General features: G+C 32.8%; 2 protein-coding genes across 5 annotated transcripts; both read right to left on the reverse strand.

Moving 5' to 3' along the window:
- Positions 1-3,764: 3,764 nt before the first annotated feature.
- On the reverse strand, positions 3,765-10,498 carry LOC123889939 (protein DETOXIFICATION 44, chloroplastic-like). Of its 4 annotated transcripts, none has more exons than XM_045939463.1 (13): positions 10,084-10,498; positions 9,803-9,927; positions 9,091-9,249; positions 8,823-8,956; positions 7,784-7,919; positions 7,186-7,282; positions 6,980-7,080; positions 6,242-6,405; positions 5,652-5,723; positions 5,427-5,543; positions 4,973-5,068; positions 4,717-4,838; positions 3,765-4,341 (listed from the first exon to the last, which is right to left on the reverse strand). In XM_045939463.1, exons 1-13 carry the CDS (start codon positions 10,422-10,424, stop codon positions 4,281-4,283), a joined length of 1,725 nt encoding a protein of 574 aa, XP_045795419.1. In that variant the 5' UTR covers positions 10,425-10,498; the 3' UTR covers positions 3,765-4,280. The 4 variants fall into 4 exon arrangements, with proteins under 4 accessions (XP_045795419.1, XP_045795420.1, XP_045795421.1 ...); XM_045939464.1 differs by having other exon boundaries at positions 4,717-4,789; positions 10,084-10,447; XM_045939465.1 differs by lacking the exon at positions 7,784-7,919 and having other exon boundaries at positions 8,834-8,956; positions 10,084-10,448.
- Positions 10,499-13,374: 2,876 nt separating this feature from the next.
- Positions 13,375-18,809, reverse strand: LOC123890638 (receptor protein kinase-like protein ZAR1). Its single transcript, XM_045940277.1, has 2 exons — positions 16,683-18,809; positions 13,375-14,475 (listed from the first exon to the last, which is right to left on the reverse strand). Exons 1-2 carry the CDS (start codon positions 18,223-18,225, stop codon positions 13,847-13,849), a joined length of 2,172 nt encoding a protein of 723 aa, XP_045796233.1. The 5' UTR covers positions 18,226-18,809; the 3' UTR covers positions 13,375-13,846.
- Positions 18,810-21,286: the final 2,477 nt, after the last annotated feature.

A 21,286-nucleotide genomic window follows, 5' to 3' on the forward strand; every position in this document is an offset into this window, starting at 1 on the left:
TAAGACCGATGATTTTTGTTTCATGATTTCATCTACTTCAGGTTTGCAAATAAATTATTTTATTTTTTCATCTCTAATTCTTCTTTTCTTAATTTCTAGATAATTTTCGTTTTTATACCGTCAAAAAAGATAATTTTCGTTTTTTTTTTCTTTTCAAAATTTCGAAACTTTAAATTGCAGTGAAATATTACAAGGCTCTTGTAGATCATGATTTTTCGAAACTAATGCCACAAATTTTGTGTTTTTTCAACAATCATAGAGGGAGTAATCTAAGAAAAACCTTTTCTTTTTATGGGTTCACAAAGTTCACAAATTTTGCTTTAAATCTCATGTTTTGATGTTTAAAACTTATAATTTTGTGTTATACATTGAATTCTGGTTGAAACCCATAAAAAATCGGACGAAATGGAGATGAAAAACCGAAGATAATGATGCTGGAGCAACAACCCGCGGTTTGACCCGGTTCTGGTATGGGTCGACCCGGCTGAGGTTGAAGGTGACACTGTTCATGCGCGTGTAAAGCCCACTCGCGAGTTAGAGAGAGTGAGGGAGAGTGTGATCGCTAGGAGCATCCGTTTTGTACGCCGTTTTTTGCGTTGCGTGTTATTTAATGAGATTTATTTTACTGGTATTTTTTTTGAATTTTTTTAAGGCATTAAATTATTTTTATAAAATATAACAACTATATTAATTAATTAAAAACAAATTAAATAGTATTATTTTAAAAAAATATATCAGAAATATAATATCATATATTATGAGTTTTATGTTGATGTTCACTTTCCTTAATAGATATTGTATAACAATGTACGATTAATTATTGAGTCGTAGTTTGTCCCGTTCTATATCCGTCTCTAATTATAACAACCTTCAAATTCTTGACAAAATCATACGATTAAATTCTATTTAAGAGACAAAAACTAAAAATTAAATTTTTTTAGCCTATTTTCGCGTCATGGAAACCAATTTAGGGGATCAAGTAATCAAATTACACGAACGTAGGGAACTAAAAACAGATAAACAATTCAATAATTGACTCGTTATTTCATGTGTTACGGTGTGTCGAGCTTCTGCAATTCTCAAACCTTTTAACTTCTTTGTTTAATAAATAATAATAAACTTTCATATTCTTTTGTAAAAAGTGTGGACCTTCTCAAATTCTCAAACCCTTTAACTTCTTTGTTTTAAAAAAAAACAAACTTACATATTCTTTTGTAAAAAAAAAAACATCTTAATTCTTTTTAAATAATTAATTATATTTACCGTCATAATATTTTCAACCTCAATCAGATATTATTTCGATTATATAAGGCAAAGCCCAACGTGCAAGCGAGCCCATTAAACCACACTCGACCCTAACTAGATAAGCATTTGGTGAGTACGACACGACGTCGACGACAACGACAACTAAAAGCTAGCTAGGCGAGTGGCACCCAAATCACGAAAAAGATGGAGTTATTCTAGTAAATTGGGATCAGACTTACCAAAATTAGTAAATTGTATGAATAATACACACAGTCAAATTGTGACAATAATTTTGAGACGGATGGAGTAACTACTTTCTTCTCACTTTCTCTCTCCCATATTTCTTCTAAAACAAACAAACCTTAAATAAATTTTCAAGTATATACATGATTTTGGCACAAAGGTAATTTTATAATTTATATAATCTAAAAAATCAAAATTCAATGAAAACTATGATATTTATTAAAATTTACAAAAATAGGAATATTAATTTAAATTCTATAAAAAACTAAATACATTTTTTTTACAATGATAATTTTATTATTTACAAATAAGATATACCATACCTCTTATTTAGCTCATCTAACATATATAATAGAGTTATTTGTTTGGTCACGATTTTTATAAAAAAACTTGATATTGTTTATTCAATGCCGCCAGTGATTTTTTATTTAAAATTATATATGATTATTTAATTAGTTAATAACAAAATCATTTATAAAATTATAAATTATTACAAAATAATTTAGAAAAAATGTTAATGGATATGAAATTATTTGAACGAGTAATTTTGTCATTTAAATAGAATACATATCTTACTATATTATTAGGAGGCATGTTTAAAATATTAATGAACGTGGAATCCTTTTATTTATATTTTTTATATATTAAAATAGAAAGCACATGTTAACAATTTTAGCCGTCTAAACGTTGCATAATCCTTTTATGCGTTTACATTATAGTTTAACTGATAAAAATGTCAAACTTGTTAGATTAGATGTCGTAATCGGAATTCGAACCCCGATCTCTCCATTTTGTGTGTGTTGAATTTTCAATAGTTTGCCATTTTGTCCATCTATAAAAAAATAAATTAAATTATCGGTCTTTATTTTATCTCAATTGGATTTGGATTCTCTCACAAAGTGGCAAACAATTGCTTCAGAGGTGATCTCAATTGGATTTGGATTCTCTCATGCTCTTTTGATGCTTCTCTCTCTCATTTTCCTCGTATAAGGGTGATGATTCATAAAGAAAGGGAAAAAATAGTTTAGAAAAGAGATAAAAAATGAAAAAATGGTTGAGTTTTTTTTTATAAGCCATAAATGGTTGAAATTGTAGTTTTTTTGATTGGACTAAACTAACTTTACCATAATTAACAAATTCAATTTTTTTCCATCAAACCATTCAATATATATACCTAATCACACTAAAAAATAAATTAAACATTTAAATTTTGACAATCAAACGATTCAATCTTATCAATTCAAAATTTAAGTTTCTAATTGATTGTTAAGTTAACATCTTTGTAAAAAAAAAAGTTAGTTTTTAAAATAGAAATTAACAAAATTTCAAAAGGAATTTACTATTATACCAAAGTAATAATTAATAAAGTTTCAATTATTAAAAAAAAAAAAGTTAAAGAAAAAATGTCACTAGTAAGGGTTGAACACACAACCTACTAGTCCCAGTTCGGGATGCGCTCAGTGACCACTGCGGCAAAGCATATGTTTGTTCATAAGTTTTGTTGCTTAATATATATACCATATACGCTGCGTCATTAACAAATGAGTCATCTTCAACCTTCGGCTGGTGTCAAAGTGACCCGGATTTTGACCCGTACATTTATATTCAAACTCGCAAGTTTCAGATCAATTTTAACAAAAAAACCACAACCCAGAAATATCATACAAATCAAATACTACCCAAATTTCTAATATTTTCTGATTTTAATTTCGATAAAGAAGTGTTAAATCAAATACTAAAATCAAAATCTAACAAAATATGAACAAGTATAAATATTCAGATTTGCTCAAGAACTACCCAAATTTGTTGAAGAAACGCCTGAATTTGATACCATAGTATGTTACCGATTGAATTTCTATAAGAATAAGAAGAAGCATTTAGTGAGAAGAAGAAGTAAAAAGAGAGTTTTTTTGGAAATCCATAACAGGGGGAATATAGGTGAAGAAGATGGAAGAAAACGATAGAAAACCTTGAATTCCAACATGGATGAATTTTCAATTTTGTTTTTACTAGATGGGTGAATTTACAATTATTAAAAGTTGTAGTGACATAATTGAAAAATAACCACACTTTAATGAATGCACCACTATATTTGAGACATTTAGGATGGGCTGGTTGACCCATTTTTATGAAATGGGTAGGCAAGTTGTCACCATCTTTCAATCTCTGAAATCAATTCTTTAGTCATGTCACATGACAGGGGTTCATGTAAGTCTTATACATGCATAGGGATTGATGATAGTTGACAGAAGAATCAAATTATAAAGACAAAAGGATGATTTGTGAAGAAATTAACATATTTAGATATTCAGGTTCCAAGTCAACACATTTATATTTACTAAATTATACATAATTTACATTACCTAAAGAAAAGAATCTAAGACCCTTTGACAAATTTGTTAGTGAAGGTTACATAATAATGATTTTTTTCCTAGAAAGAGACTTCATATCTATAGAACCTCACATATACAGCAGAAGTAACAGAGCACATGTCAGTACCAGACACCTACCTTTAAGATGCAGCTTCCATCAGCAATGAAAATATGCAAAGGAATGCACAATGCCAGAAAGTTAAGAGATTTGACTTCTATGCTGCATACCGTTGATTCAATCCCTTGCTCATTTAGCTGTTCAAACTCTCTCTACTTGTACCAGAAAGATTTTGGCATTTAGTTTGCAGCAGTTTCTGCAACAATCTATTAGTTTGTTTTAGTCCTGTACTGCTACTGGATTCTCGTTAGGAGCAGGAGAGGGTACAGAACCTTTCAGTATCTCATTGGAGCTCTTTAGAATTAGTCTTCTGCTCCATCTTTATACCAAACCATATCCCATGGGCCACTTTTGCTGCTTAACCTTAAAAAAAGAAAAATATAAATATTAACTTAATCAAAATCTTCTCATGTAATCAAAAAAGTATCCTGCACAATAGATTCCCTCCCATCCCATCCCAGCAGGATAGATGAAGAGAGAATAAAAAACTAATGACGGCGACACCACATCATATCAAATTCCATTTAAACCAGTGTGTTATGTATCATTATTCCAGTGTTCTTTGTTCTAGGACCCAAATATGAATAGTGAAACACAGTATCTGATACTACTTCCGGTCTTTTTATAAGAGACAATTAACTCTACAAAAGTTGATGTATCTGGTTCATAATATAGTTCAGATAAATCAATTTTTGTTGACCGGAGGGAGTATTTGTCAAAATAAATTAGATACTTTACCTCCAAACTCCAGCTAGAACACGCAACATCATGAAGAGAAACAATCCTGTCCAGACTCCAGGGAGTCCGACCACTGGAGTAGCCACCAGCATGAAAATTGATGAAATTAGTCCAACTACCACCTATCCTTGACAAAAGCCAAACAAAAGAAGTAAGAAAGACGGGGCAAAAAGAAAGAGAGGAATGGAAATCAGTTAAGAGGATAAAAATAAATTGAAATTTTAAGTATCTATTAATCATCGAAGTATGTAATTACCATCGAGTAAGCAGCATATTCAAAGTCTGATACACCATAATAAATCCCATCAATAACAAATGCCAAAGCATTCACTGGTTGAGATCCAGCAACAAACTGCACATGTGGGCTAAGTTTCAGATATTTCAAACAACATTACTACATACATGCCTCCAAAGACAGAATGGACAATCAAATTACATATAATAAACATTAGGTATCACCACTAAAAGGTTGGCAACGGCATGGCCAAAATACCCTTATAGCAGTTACATATTTCTTTCTGATACTGCCAGAAAAACACTAGCCGGCAGGGTATGGATTCATCCAGATAATAAAGGGAATAACAGTCTGAATCTAAAAGTATTCTCAATATAAAAATACATCCAAATGAAGTTCACTTCGACTCGTAGGCTGTAGCAATCAAGCTGGAAATTACAAAAGTAATTCTCAGCAAACAATTGTGATTTCTTACCAATATACCTGACCGAGCAACATCCAAAACTTCTGAGTCTGTGCTAAACAAAGTAGAAAATGGTCCAAAACCAACAAATAAGATCATTGACAAAGAAATTCCAGCTCCTAAGCCAATCTGCTAGATTGTAGAAGAGAGAAGGAGAAAAAAGGAGACATGGATCAGTGTATGTCCTAATCTGATAAAAAAAAAGGGAAGAAGATTATGGGGATAACAACCAGTAACCTGTATCACTCTATATATAATGAGGCGTGCTTGCTCATAATTTCCTAGTGAGTAACTACTGGCAAGAAGAGCCTGTAAAATAAATGCATAACATGACACAGTAAGTTTCAGTAAAATGAATTGCACTCACTAATAATTTTCAAACAGTTTATTTGTGTCAGATTTTCAAATAATAGGAATTCCACTACTGGTAGACTTTGTAGCATCTCTATCATTTGAAAAAGTATGATCCACGACCGATTCTTTCAAAACTTGCCATTTGCCAACTGTTTTTCTTTTTTAGTCATGTTGGAGAATATGATAGAATATTGGAATTTTTTACAGCAACATTCTCTTATCAGTGAATATTTCAAACTTGATGATACCCAATTTGCTTGATTTCAAGTCAGAGGAAGCCCTTTAATATTCAACAGATTGCACTTCATAATTATGAAATTTTATTCTTCTGGATTCACGTGATTTGGAAACTGGATGAACTAAACTGCCTATGATATATGCTTTGATTATTCAATCTTGTGCACCATTGGTATATAATATAACTGAATTAATTAAGTGGCACTTTATAAGCCAATGCAATAGTATGATCCAACCTGACCAGCCAGCGCCAGAGCATCAGTGAGCAAAGATATAGACAACCAAACTTGCATACAAATTTGATGGCCTGCCATAGGTATAGGGCCCTGATTAGCAGCCAAAGATGTTGTGAGTGTCATAGTTATAAACACAGCCAAAGTCCTGGCAATTAGAAGACCACCTAAAAAATGCAAAAATAAAAAGTAAAAATTAATGCCCATTACTCTTTAACTCACATGATCTCTTCTGTCAAGAAATAGTTGTAAACCAAACAAAACATTTTCAAGCAAATGAAAATCATATTTCGTTAAACATGCAAAGTATACATTGTTGTAAGTCATACATGAACTGTTAAAAGTCAGTGCGTTTTTACTATTCCTTGACTTTTACAGCATCCAAGGCTATTTGTTAGTATGCCTAGTCATTACAACTTCCTAGACATTGAATGCAATTATTGCAGCATCATTTCCTTTTAGACACACAGAAATTTACATATTTTACATTGAACAAACAGAAATCCTGTAAAAAGTACAAATGCACAAAATTCACCTTTGAAAGGCAATGTAATGATTATAATATCCTTCGAAAATGGACTTCTAATAAAATTATAGCTATTTTTCAAGTTAGCCAATCATCTGTAACCAGCAATAAATTTCTAAGAAACGCCATTGCATGCTAAAAGTAGTTTTGAGAGAAAATGCAACTTAATTCTTGTAATTTTTATATAGAACTATTTAAAGGCTATAAGCAGGTACCCGATTTCAGATAGCTGAAAAATTTTGTCCCATCAAAGTCAAAAGGGATTAGGAGCACTTTGCCACTCAAATTCCATAGAAGAATGAAAGCTATTAAAAATCTGGTGAGCAAAATGACAAATTCTGTTAAAAGCAGAGATCACATGAATTAAAGGACATGTGCAAAAAGCACATATAGTACTAAGTTTACCGCATTCCTGACATACTCAGAGATCACTGTGGCAATTGCAGCACCACTGATGCCAAGACCACAAAGAAATATTAATATTGGATCCAATATGACATTAAGAAAGTTTCCAGCACCTGAAATTTCAAGAGAAGCCTTTGTCAATTATACATCCAGCAAATCCTTTACCTAGAAATGCCCTATTTCTCTACATCAGCACTGGCGGAGCAGCACGAGTATTTTGCGGAGTACAAACATGTAAAAACAAGAAATTGACTGCTCATAAAGCAGAATAGTATTGAGAATTCATATAAAACCGTCAGGGAAATAACAGATATAAACTAAAGAAACAATCAATCACAGAAATTGGAAGAGAATCTGCTTGTTTCTATGGAGAGGAAATAATATAGAAGATATTATGGTTTCAGTAATTAAGTCAACTACGCAATATGCATTTCATATTTACCACGGATCATCTTTGCCAAGGATACTTATATATATGAGAGGTGTGTTTAAGTGTTGATTCTTGGATAAATACAACTATTTAAAGGATATGAACGACTGTAACTGGAGTCAACTGTATGTAACTTATGAGTAAGTAAATGGAGAGGGAGGGAGAAAGCTGCTGCAATACTTGCCAACAGCATATAGAGGCGTCTTTGTATCCTTAAATCCACGAAAAGTGCCCTGTGCAGCTAATGCAATCACAATTGGTAGAGCACCAAAGGCCCTCAATGTAAGAAAATGCTCAGCAGGTCCACGAATTGGAGAGTCCTGTACAGCATACAAAGTGGAACTAATGATGCAAACAAGATCTATATTCAGTCTAAGATTATACAAGTAAAATCCAGTTGTTTAAAATCACATGCCCATGAAGAGTAGTGAAAACTTTTTTCTTTTCTTTTTATAACCTCAAACCAACAAAAAACCAGTATCTTTTCTTTTTATAACCTCAAACCAACAAAAAAACAGTATATATTTCTTGTGATGCATAGCATAGAACTTAATGTGATGCAAACCAGTAAATTTATAATGATTGTTTACATTTCTCAAATTGATTACACAAATAATTAACTTTCGGACTACAACTACAGAATGCAATTAGACTTGAAAACTTTCCAAATTGTTACAAAACTTGAAGTTAGGCATGAGAACCATTCCCAACACATTTCATACACCAATTAAAAGATAGTTTAAAATAAAATACAATTTTATACCTAAAGTCATTTTTGTCCTCTCAATATTTCATGCTTCATAAAAACAGCACCACTACAGATAATAAAGTGTGAGAGAAAGAGAGAGAGAGAGAGGGAGAGAGAGAGAGAGAGAGAGAAATTCATTGGTAATTATACACGATAAAACGAGTTTATAAGCCATTAATTACAAGTTTATGAGCAAAATCAAATTTAGTTCAAAATATTACTGTCAATTAAGATAGATTTTGTGTCGTAGTTCTACCTCTTCAATCTCCACACAAGTTGTACATAGACAGTTAAATCTAAACTGGTTAAATAACTGTGCATCAAGTGTTTGCAACCAACAATTTATTTATTTTCTTTGTTTAGGTTGGAGTGGTTGTTTTTCCAGGTAAATTTCAGACTTGGAAGAAATCAGAACATTCAGAAACAAAATACAAATACAATGCAATATATGGATCAATAATCAGCTTTGACATACAGCAGCTATACCCATGATAGTCATAAGAGTGCCAGAGCCAAGTGAAAGTGCTACAGTTTCAGCAATTCCAAGAGCTGCAGCAAGTGCTAAAGAAGTTGATACTGAAGAAAGGAGCTTCTTGCGTTGGAACTTGCCTGCAAAATTTATGATAACACTCACATGAGACCCAAACTATCGGTATATAAATCTGATCAAGAAAATCTACAACCATGACTAGGGAAAATACACATCCTACTGAAACAGTGAAACCATTCTTGAAAAATCATACCATTCTCCTCAGTTCGACCGGAATCTTCCTCCTTTCCAATTAATGCCTGCTCCTCCGCAACAAAGGATGTAGTAATATTAAGTAAAGGAACATTGAATACTTTTGACACTAGATTAAACACAGAAGCTGAAACCCCAACTGCAGCTAATTCAACCGCCCCTGTATAGAGAAAAACTAATTAAGGAATAATTTTCCTTTTACAACAACAACTCTAAAACAAACAGCGCATAGGCTCTTTTTGACAATGCTAGATTTTGAGCTTATAACTTATAAGCTCATATGACAAAAAAACTCATTTGATAATATTCTTTTCTCACGAGCTTATAGCTTAAAGCTTACAACTTATCATTTTTTCTCTCTCAATTTTACCCCAATCATCTTACTTGAAAAAATTTAAATATTAATTATTTAAAATATATTTTTTATGTCATTTCATATTTCTAAACTAGTTCAACCACTAATTTTACCAAACACTACAAATTCAATCAGGTAGCTTATAAGCTATTCTATATAAGTTCATCTGATATAAGTTAGCTTATCAGTTATCCGCTATTTTTTGCCAAAGAGTCATAATAAGCCATTAGAATAGTTAGTTTCCAGATTGAGAATAAAATGCTGCAGCCAGGTAACTCACAATTTCTTTTTATTTCTCTTTAGTCTTTAATTACATACAAACTCAAATCATAAAGTGAATTAATTTCCAAAAATGTACCTATGTGTCCAACGAACGCTGTGTCGATCAATGAGGCAATAGGGTCAGCTGCCAAGGCCACAGCAGCAGGCAGAGCAATGGACAGCATCTCCATTCCAAGTTCATCAAATTTAAACCAATCATTTCTGTTGAGTGTTTTGAGCCAAATAGTCAAACTTGAATGAATGCTCCAATAAGTAAATAATTAAATTAAGTACATAACTTGAAATAGTATAATCATTAAATTAATCAATTTCAGAATCTAAATTATGCATAAAATTAAAATGAAACTAAGGTATTACCTGAAATGAGGAAGGAGAGAAGGGGATTTAAGGGGTGAAGTAGTATCAAGAGAATCATCATCATCAGTGGTGGTGGTGGTGGGATTTTTGTTGTTGGGAGAAACTCTGTGAAGTCGAAGACGAGGATAGAAATGAGGAGGAGGAGGGTTTGTGGTTAGTGTTGTTGAAGATTTGAGTGTTGTTGAGAATTTGAAATAGGGAATGGAATTGCGATTGCTGCAAAGAAAAGACGTAGAAGAAGAAGAAGAAGAAGACGCCATTTTCAGTTTGGGAGGGAGGTAGCATGAGAATGAATGAATGAATAAAATATCTGAGTTAAAGGCCAAACAAACCATAACCATATCTTCACTTCTTGTTTTGCGTCATGCTAGTAGTACTGTACTATTTTTTTGTTACATCTAAGCAGTACTGTACTAAGACCATCCGAATATTGTCCGTGATTTAAGTAGCGGATGTGGTAAAAATTTCAGTTTTGTTATCAATTGATGGCGCATGCCTACCAGATATCCAATGGCATTTTGCTGTCCGCTACTTTAACCGCTACTTTAAGTAGCGGACGTAGTAAAAATGACAAAAACACAAAACATTGTTCATAACAGAAATGAAAGAGAAGAAATGGGTTGAAGGAATTCCTTCCGATTAATCATAATGATCCTAAAGATGCCTCAAAAAGTCCCTCGCCGATTAACATAATGATCTCAATCGCCGCCATCAAAGAACATGCATGCGTAAGATCATTATGATTAATCGGCGACGGACTTTCAGGCCGTTTACGCCTAAAATGACAAAACTACAACAAAATATGAGAGAAGAAATGGGAGAGGAAGAAGAAATGAGAATGTGAAAAAAAAAAAATGAAAGGAAAATTTATAGGATTTTGACCTGAATTTCATTGCCTAGAAAAGGAAACGGTCATTTTAAATAAGTTAATCAAATTTATCACTGTCCGCTATTATTTGTGACGGATACAAAAAAAAGGATAATTTATCACTGATAATTATAATCAAATTTATTCATTTAATAAGTTTTGCAAAAAATATCACAATATATAGTTTCACTTATATTTTAACAATATTATATAAAAAAATTTAAATATTTTATTCTAAATAAATTTTCTACCATAATATAATGACAAACTTAAATATCGAATAAAAGTCATTAGACCCGTGCATTCGCACGGGTCTTTTAACTAGTTCAATTAATATTCTTATAAATTTAAATTTATTTCATATATACTCTTATTTAATTATTCTTAAATTCTTAATTCAACTAATTTCACTTATTTTTAATATTCTCTCTCATAAACATTTAAAACATTTGAAAATTGGTCAAAGTTTCTTGTAAAAATAATCAAATTTTTTCCTTCTAAAGTGTTCCTTATGAAAAAGACCAGACGACATATTAATTAAGAAGATAATTTCAGTCAATGCACATGGTTTAACCACCATTTAACATTTCCTTTTTGTTTTTTTTTTATAAGAAAACTAGTTTAAAAACCCGTGCAAATTATTATATTAAATTAGAAAAATTCTTCTATAAATAAAATAAGTTAGAAAATTTATTTAGAATTAAGAATAAACATTTAATTTTTTTTTTATAAAATATTGTTAAAATATGAGTGAATATATTGTTAAAGTAATTTTTATGTATCATGGGTTAACGCTTGTCCCATACTGTTATAGGACCATTAAATTATCAATATTTAAGGTAATTTGATTAGAAATATTTAGGGTAATTCGGTAAATTTGATAGTAATTAAATTTATTATGTTACTAAAATTAGAGTATATAAAATGATAAGTGAGGCCCATATGCATTTAATGGTGAGAGATGATCTGCATAATCCTCTATGAATTTTTTATGCATGAGAGAATCCAAATCCGGATCATCTTTTTAACAGCAAAGGTTGTTTAGAAGTTATTGTTAAAAGTGAGGTTGTATATGTCTTGTTGCTATATTTATGATTTTATCCCCTGATTGTATTAAGGATATAATCTCAATAGAAATTGAGTTTGCTTCTGATAAAAATAAAAACTACTAGAACTTTGACCCATGCGGTGCATGGGTCTAATTAGGTGTAATATGTAACAATAAAAAATAAAATACAAAAATTCTAAGAGCATTTTCAATAAGAGTAGTATAGGGAATTTCATGGACTAATTATTCTATATTTGTTTATGTGCTTATTTTATATTTTATATATTTTTTAAATAATTTTTGAACCCCATCGTTTTGTTTACTTATTAAAAAAAATTGCTAATAACTAAAGGTTAAAAAATTGATGATAATTAAAGGTTAACAAAAAAAATTAAAGACGTAATCAAGAACATAAACTTAAGTAGACATCCATAAATAAATAAAAATTGTGATTAATTTCGCCGTTCAAATTTATTGAAAACAGGGTTAACATATTAGGATTCCTAAATTCTTTCATAATTGAAGCACATGTTTTAGCGGTTGAAAGGTTTTATTGTAAGTAAGAGATGCAAGTTCGATGACAAATCTGTATATTTTTAATATAAAGCTGCAATAAAAAGAAAGAGAAAATGAGGGGAAAAAATTTGGTTTAGGGTTAGCTTATGTTAGCAAGCTTATAATATAAGAGATTATCGGTTTTTAATTGTTTAAATTGTGCAATGAAAATTGATGGTGCTTAATTGTCGTATGAAATCTTTCCTATGAAAGTTGATGGATCTTAACACTTTGTGAACATAATTTAAATCACAATTGGTCTGCTAGTGCATATTATATCAATTGATAATCGGTTAATATTAAATCTGCAATATTAAAAACAAAATAATGAATGTGATTAGTGGCATGACTATGGTTGTGTTTGGTTGTATTGCAAAAAAAAAATTGATTTAGTAGAATTGAGTTTGATAATAACTTTCCAAATTACACGTGATAATAATTTTCCAAATCTCACATGATAATTATTCTCTAAATTTATGATCCGGTAGAAAAAAATCATTGATCAGGAAAGACATAAAAATATTTCGTGATGAATAATATAGTCAACAATAATTTTGATATGATATACTTTTAAAATTGATGGTGCTTATCAATTATTGCACATAATTTTAAGCACAATTGGTATACTTGCCATAATGGTTGGAAATATTGCCTTGCATTGAAGGGTTGCGGGTTCGAGTCCTAGTCAAGACAAAATTGTATTATTTTTTAATAAAAATTGCAAGATAAAATGGAGGGAAAACATGGAAAACAAATTAGGGTTTAAAGTTTTCTTGTGTATACAAGCTTATAATATAAAAGATTACTAACACTTTTGTGATAATAGAATTAAATCTTTAAACACTATAACATCAATTAGAGAAGAAAAATATGTAAAACCTAGTTGTCACTCATAAGGGAGACTCAAGAAAAATCTTATACAACATATTACATATGAATTTTACAATTAATAACCCTAGCTAATGTGAAACTATAGTAATCAGATTCTATAAAGAATGAGACCACAACAAAATTTAAACATAACTTATTAAATTTCTTGATCTTTGGAAGATAAGAGGAGACCTGTGATGATGACCTCTGTCAAAAAATTGCTCTGATTTCAAAACAGAAGCTAATGGGACAAAACCCAGATAGGAAAGAAAGTCTATTTGCAATTGCAGCCCCATCTTGATGCCCCCACGAGAAAAATTCTTCTAAATGCTACAGCAACAATGCACCATGGGACTGAAGCGCGAGTCGCTTTCCAGTCTCATGTTCACTACTTTCAGCTGATAAACATCAGAATATTATGTTCAAATTCTTTCAAGATTGTCAGAGACAGTTTTCATTCTAGGCCTGACCTCAGGGTCTCCCTCAGTGCATGATAGTGCTACATGGAACACAGCTAGTACTTCTTTCTTAGCATGGATTTCTTGAAGAAGTGATGGATCAACCATTTCAGATAAAGGGCTTTCTTGTTCAAACCCTTTCTTTACCCACCTTACCAAATCAGGCACTTCCATAGAAGTTGATGCTCCTGGAGAAGAATCCGGGGACTTACCAGTGAGCAATTCAAGTAATACAACACCAAATGAATACACATCCCATTTTTGGGTAGGTCTGCAGCCTGGTACTTTAGCTTCAGGTGCTTTATAGTTGTTGATTCGTTCGGTTTGTGATGATTTCAAGTAAGGAAGAGCTCCACCCATAAAACCACCGGTGGAGGGATTATTTCCGGTGATACTGATCAGCCGGTTAAGACCAAAATCAGAAATGAGAGGTTGGAAGTCTGTGTCAAGGAGGATATTGGAAGGTTTGAGGTCGCCGTGAACAAATTTTCTCGGACTGCATTCATGGAGATAAGCTAAACCCCTGGCTGTTCCTTTGGCTATTTTCAGCCTGGTTGACCATGAAAGATTAGGAGATGGTTGGCCATTTCTTCCTGCATAACGACATGGAAAATTAAATGTGAACTATTTGTAGCAAAACAAATTATTGAAAATTATAAAACTATTACAGAATGCAAATTCAGATAGTCATATGTAACAATTTCATTTTTTTATAAATAGTTTCAAATATAATAATCATGAATAATTGGTTGGTTGGTCGGTATATCTTACACCCAACATAACATATTACACTATTGACTATTCTAAAAGTCAAAATTAAGTCTTATGTGTTCAGTATTTTCCTTATAATAGTTAAACATAAGTGTAGTAGAAGCAAAGAAGTGAGAAAGCAGTTCTAGTAGGGCCGGATAGAATCAAGTGATTGTGAAGCTGGTAGAGTCTCCTTTGAAAGCAAAGAGTTTAGGCAAAAGCATTAATAATGTAAACAATGAAAAGCAAAGACTTTCACCAAGAGTCCAAGAACTAGGAAACTCGACTGAAAAAAAGAAATTAAAAAAAAAAACCCAAAAGCTAAACTTTAGCTGAATGAAATAAAGGCACAAACTTGCAAGTTCTTTTTCAGACTACAATTAAATGTACACTTTATACAAAGCTACTTTAAAAGATACATGAAGGGAGTGTGAAACTGAAAATTATGTATGAAAAAATATCCAAACACCTGAAAAGAAAATTCAAGTCAAAAGACAAACACTTTGGATACTCTCCGGTCTCTCGAGTCAAATCTCATCTTAGTCGTTAAACTAATCAATCTGTTGAGAATATTAATATCTTAACTGTTAGATTAATCCAACGACTGAGATTTTACTAAGAGAAGTGGACAGCAGAGAATCCAAATGGTTGCATGAACATGGATTACTGAGGTGTTTAAATGCAACTTTTCCGCCTAAAATTTTGGTTAGTTTAATGGCCCCATGTGTTAAGAATGAGATAAAGATCTAGATAGAAGTTAATGGTCCCAGACATGAATACCACTGCCCTCATTTCCAAAACACATGGCGAATGTCCTTCTTTCTTTCTTTCTCTTGGGGGTATCCCCAAAGGGCAGCTCATTGACATTTACAATAACAACTCTGACACTGTTGTCCTACCAAACAATTTCTCGATCCAATGCCCTTACCAATATAAATAAGCATCTAATTAAGGGTATTCACCTAGCTACACGGCCCACACCCATATTCTCACCTCAAATTAAATTTTATAATGTAGTATAAATCTTGATTTCTACCAAGACAATTAGAATTTAATATTGTGCATTTGCACCAGCTAACTAACCATCATGGTCCCATTGTACATAACAATAAAGAAAACGACAATTATTAAAACAAAGTGACAATGGAAAAAGACAGAACTCCAAATTCGATTTCTTTCTTCCATGAAAACAAAATCTAGCAGATTTTAGTACCTTTTTCTATAAAAATGTTGAGTTTATTATTATTTGTCTTGCTACCAATTATTTCTGCAAACTAGAGAAGACAATAATTTTATTTTACTTTTGGCTGAAATTAAAGGACAACAATTGACCAAACGATCATCAAACACATATAGCATAAAATTCATGTCTGCACTCTTCTAAAATTAAATGTTCTACAACCACTTCTTGAACCTAAAATGTTGCTAGAGTTTGATTGATGTACACTTTTATGATATAAAAATATTAGACATGCATTCAAACACAATTTCTTTTTGTAACGGCCAAAGTCAGTAATCAGTTGTTAATGTTAGTATTTTTCTCCTACATCGGGACTTGAACCCTAGTGCTTTTACACTTCTAACTCTTAGCTCAAACCAGTTTAGCTACCCACCCCCACCACATCCAAACACATAATTAAGTGTGAAATCATTGTAGAAACAATATCTAACAAATTGGTATAATGGTAACTTGGTAAGATATGATTGAATGCCTGCGTAGAAATAAATTTACATTGATGGTGAATAACAGTATAACAGTTAAATTAATGTAGTAGTACCACAATACATAAAATTCCAATTTCACCATGTTATCATTAACTCTCATTCATTATTTTTGCTACCAGTACTATCATTCAACTCTCATTATCAATGAAATAGTGATCTATCTTCTCACAAACCTGCAACTCTGATATGGATGGTGAGGAGATTAAAGCTTCTTCATGAATGAATGCAACAAATGAAATCAATGACCCAAATGCAAAAAGAGAAAGGATACATACATTATACATATACAAACATAAATAAAATGTGAAGGAATTGAATCAATTACCTCTAAGAGCATTAGCCAAATTGCCATTGGAGATGAAATCACTAATCAAAAGCTTTTCATCATGAGCCCAATAATAAGCTCTTAACTTAACAATATTAGGATGTTTCACTTTCCCAATTGCTTGAACTTCAGCAGCAAATTCCTTATACCTTTGTTCACCACCTTCCCCTAATCTCCTCACAGCAACAGGTACACCATTCCCAAGCACAACCTTATACACAATCCCTAACCCACTTTTCCCTAACACATATGCAGAAGCTCTTAACAACTCATCAAGTTCAAAGCTAAAACCTTTATCAATTGCCACCAATTCACCTTCACCTTCACTTTCCCCTCTCCCACCACCACCAGCACCACCACCTCCTCCTCCTCCTTTCTCACTCTCTTCCATCTCAGAATCATCACTCTTAAACCCTTTCACACACCCTAATGACCAACAAAAACAACACAAATTTGATCTCTCATTGTTTCCACTACCACCAAATTTCCTCTTCAAAGTACAACTACACCCATTAGACTTATCTTTCTTCTTCCAATACACATACACAACAACAAGCCCAATCAAAGCCACAACAGCAGCATCAGCCACAGTTATAATAATAATTAAACCGGGACTCAACCCTTTCTTAGACCGGTTTACATGCGGTCGAGCTAAACCGGGACTAGTTCCCGGTTCACTTGGTGCTGAACCGGTGCACTGTTTTTGAAGAGGAAACCCACATAATTTCGGGTTATTGAGAAAAGCGGTAGGTCCCTGATTTGAAAACGACCCGGTTTGAGGAATTTCGCCGCTTAGATCGTTGTTTCGAAGATCGAAGCTAACCGTTACCGGCAATTTTCCTAGAGATTTCGGGACTTTACCTGATAGGTGATTGAATGAGAGATTTAGGGTTCCGGTGAGGGAATTGAGATCGCCGATTTGGTCTGGAATCGAACCTTTTAGAAGATTATCGGAAAGGTCGAGCTGAACGAGGTTTTTCAGCTTCGGCCATGGAGTCACCGGAATATCACCGGAAAAATTATTTCTCGCGAGAATGAGTCGTTGAAGCTGGGAACAGTTTCCGAGAGACTCCGGGATAACTCCGGCGAGTGAATTTTCAGAGAGGTCAACGTTTTGTAGGCGTGGAAGGTTGCAAATTGACGGAGAAATGTTACCGGAGAGGTTGTTACCGTGGAGGAAGATACTGTGGAGAGAGGTGGCATTGAAGAGCTGAACGGGAATGGAACCGTGGAAGAGATTAGTATGAAGACTGAGACGACGGAGATAGATTAATTTTCCGAGCTCCGACGGGAGATAACCACGGAGGCCTTTTCCGGCGAGAGCAATACCTACGACACGAGAGTCTGACTCGCCGGAGATGTTAGCACAGCTAATGCCGGACCAATGACACGGCGTATTGTCGTCTTCGTTCCAATCAGTGAATGCGGCTTCGGCGTCTCCGTCGACGGCGGATTTGAGTGTTAGAAGAGCGAGGCCGTCGGAGGTGAGAGAAACGACGGGATGGAAACAGAACAGAAAGATGAAGAAAATAGTAACAAGCATTTGATATATATCTGTACGACACCGTTTTTGGGTTTTTAAGTACGGTAAGTACAGTACGGTGCTTTGAGTTCAGTTAGTTTAGATATAGAAAGAAAATTAGTAGAAGGAAAGTGTTGAAGAAATGAAGAAGAGGATTGAGAAAGAAGAGAAGTAAGTTAGTTGTATTTATTTATGACAGGAAGAAAAAAAAAATAAAAAATATTTTGGGAGGGTGAGATTTTAATCTGGTAGGGTCCATTTGGCGCCAAAAAGATGAGGAGAGAGAAAGTGAGGAGAAGATTTGTTAATGGAAAGAGTGAAGTGAAAGAGAAGCAATGGAAGAAGAAAGAGTTTATGAATTCTGTATTTGGGATTGTGTTAAGTTTCTAAGATTGAAATGATTTTTGATGATTGTGTAGTATAGTGATTAGTGAGTGAGGTTGGGTTTATGATTATCCACGTTGAAATGATTCAGATTGGAATTTGGAAGTAAAGACTGTTTGGTCGGATTCGTTTGATTATTGTATTATTCAAATGTTTTTATGTTGTTGTTGTTGTCAATAAACACAGTTTTAGAGTTGGTTCATGAATGATGCTTGAGTGATGTATGTGAGAAATCATTGTTTGGGAAGTTTATATTTTAAAATGGTTGAATTGTGTTTGGAAGTTGGAACCTTAGGTTCATTCTGAAACAATTTTGGTAAATTTTTTTCTAGGTGATTAATGCATCATGATTAGTATATCAATCAATTAAAATACATGTGTGTTTTTTTTTAACGCTCCGGTTCCGAGGAAAGAGGCTTCTAGTAGTCTAGAGTTCGGCCACGAGGTAAGTAAAGTCTGACCAATAAATTATTCCACCTAAAATGGAATCTGGGTTCTCATAAAATCCAAAAAATACATGTGTTAATAACAATAGAAAAATGCATTGGAAGGATAAATTTCGCCACATTAATAATTTTGGATTTTAATTCTTTACGTTTAATTTCTCTAAATTCATCTATATTCAAGTAAAAATTAATCAAGAAAACAAAAATATTACATATGTAAGTGTATTTATGTGTTGCAAAGAAAAAAATACCTATCAATCGTTAGTTGATCTAATGATGATTGATACTGAACTTGACAGGGAGGATCACGGTTCGAACGGCTGCAACTGCGATCGGGAAGGGGATTGAAACCACTTGATGTCAGAACTGACCCAAAATTAGATTAGACGGTTTAGTGGACTGATGATGAAAAAAAAAAAATACCCTTGATGACTTTAGAGAATCTTATGCTCATCATCAATTTTTTTTTATAATGTTGGCAATGAGGATCGAACTTAGATCTATGCATATTATCCAAATCTCTCACCACTATACCAAACTTTGTGGTTTCACATTCACTCATCATCAACTTTTGTTACCTTAATATGTATTTTTAGTATTTAAGGAATTTTGATTGTAAGGATTTGAGTACTCCTTTTACTCCTTGTTAATACAATTTTGATTATAAAAAAAAAACTTTTTTGCCATAAAATTTCACAAAATTTAAGATTTAGTGATTCGATCCCTTTCTTCAACCAAACACCACTCTATCACATTCACAACCATAATGACATGTCACACCTCAATTAAACACTTTGTTTCTACCTCATTTTCCACTCAAATTACACTCTACCATTCCTTAACTCACCTATTACTGTAATTATTTATTCTTTGAACAAATTATTAATCATGCTAATCAAACTTAGAAGCTAACAAAGCCACACGAACTATACCATGATTCAAATTGTATTCAATTTTTCTTGTGCGTATAATTTCAGTAATGATTTTAATCAGCAAAAGATCAAAACACTTTCTGCATGCCCAATGATACCTTCCCTTTTTTCAAAAGAATATAACTTATATTCACTCACTCACGCCTAAAGAATAATTAGTGAGAAAATAAATTAATAAAACACTTTGCTTTGTATTCAAGGGATATAGTTGGTACCCAATGAATTCCTTCCAACTACACAAAACCAGCTAAAAAACAAAGATTAACTTAACTGTTATATCATGAATATAGGTCCCACACCTTAGTAAATGGAAATAGTTTGTTCTGTTTGATAAATCTTTGGCAGTTTACTAAATCTCATTAAATAGAATATGTAAGAATATGTATGAAGTATAAGATCCATTTATCCAAGAGTTTCACATTTTGATGTCATTGTCAACAACTTCCACAAATATTGAAAATGAATTAGTCCCACACTTTGCCAGCTTAAAATTTTACACACTGGTTGGATAACAAAGGAGTTGAAGTAGTTAAGTGACTAAAGTTCAAACTTTGATGAGAGAAAAAACTACTAACATAACTATTGGGTTAGAGCAACTATACAAGTGACTTGGACACCACACTTTTACCCAAAACTTTAAGGCATTATGTTTATGGGTCATGTGACTTATAAAGTGTTCAACCTCCACTTTTTTAAGCAATGTGAGACTTAATTCACCTTGCACTTGCCATAACAATCTCCCCCTTAAGTGTGAGTCATTCAATTCTTTATGCTCCCCCTCAAGTGAAAGTGACTCTGAACGAGCCCCATTTGTAGCCTGCCTATTCTACCAGCCTTTATTCCACAAGGAGAATGTAGGCAAATAGGCAAATGTCCTTTCAAAGAGCTCCTTCTCTCTACACATTCTTTTTTTTTTTTTTGAAAACTTGGTATCCGACCTTAGGACCGACTAATCCAAGGGGACCAATCCTTAGGCCCCACTTGGCGCATTCTATTCCTATTCTTTTACTATTGAATCAACCTCCCGCATCTCGCTTCCTAGAAAGCCTCTATTGCATTCGTGAATTTGTCCCATCTCGTACCCCTCTGGTCTGGCAAGGAATCAAATCAGTACGTAACTGACGTTTCTTTTAAGTCGGTGTGCTCCGGTCTAGGTATTTGATGACCCATGATTGTCTATAAAAATAATGTTCAGTCATGTATGTGAAAATAAATCTTTGAAGAGGTGGGCAAATGGTATTTATTCTACATATTCATTTCACTCTACCCTTATATCAAATGATATCCTCAATTGACTTCAAAATAAGGGTCAATGAATCA

This window comes from Trifolium pratense, linkage group LG6, assembly GCF_020283565.1.
Source record: "Trifolium pratense cultivar HEN17-A07 linkage group LG6, ARS_RC_1.1, whole genome shotgun sequence".
Taxonomy (NCBI): Eukaryota; Viridiplantae; Streptophyta; class Magnoliopsida; order Fabales; family Fabaceae; genus Trifolium; species Trifolium pratense.

Bases quoted from the DNA above. Each gene is read 5' to 3' on its own strand.
- LOC123889939 (XM_045939463.1), bottom strand. From the start codon at position 10,424: ATGGTTATGGTTTGTTTGGCCTTTAACTCAGATATTTTATTCATTCAT. The intron at 9,250-9,802 runs GTACATTTTTGG...TTCTCTATACAG, and splicing joins AGCGTTCGTTGGACACATAG to GGGCGGTTGAATTAGCTGCA. The intron at 8,957-9,090 runs GTATGATTTTTC...TAAATTTTGCAG, and splicing joins CGGTCGAACTGAGGAGAATG to GCAAGTTCCAACGCAAGAAG.
- LOC123890638 (XM_045940277.1), bottom strand. From the start codon at position 18,225: ATGCTTGTTACTATTTTCTTCATCTTTCTGTTCTGTTTCCATCCCGTC. The intron at 14,476-16,682 runs GTAATTGATTCA...GTCGTTATGCAG, and splicing joins TTTGGCTAATGCTCTTAGAG to GAAGAAATGGCCAACCATCT.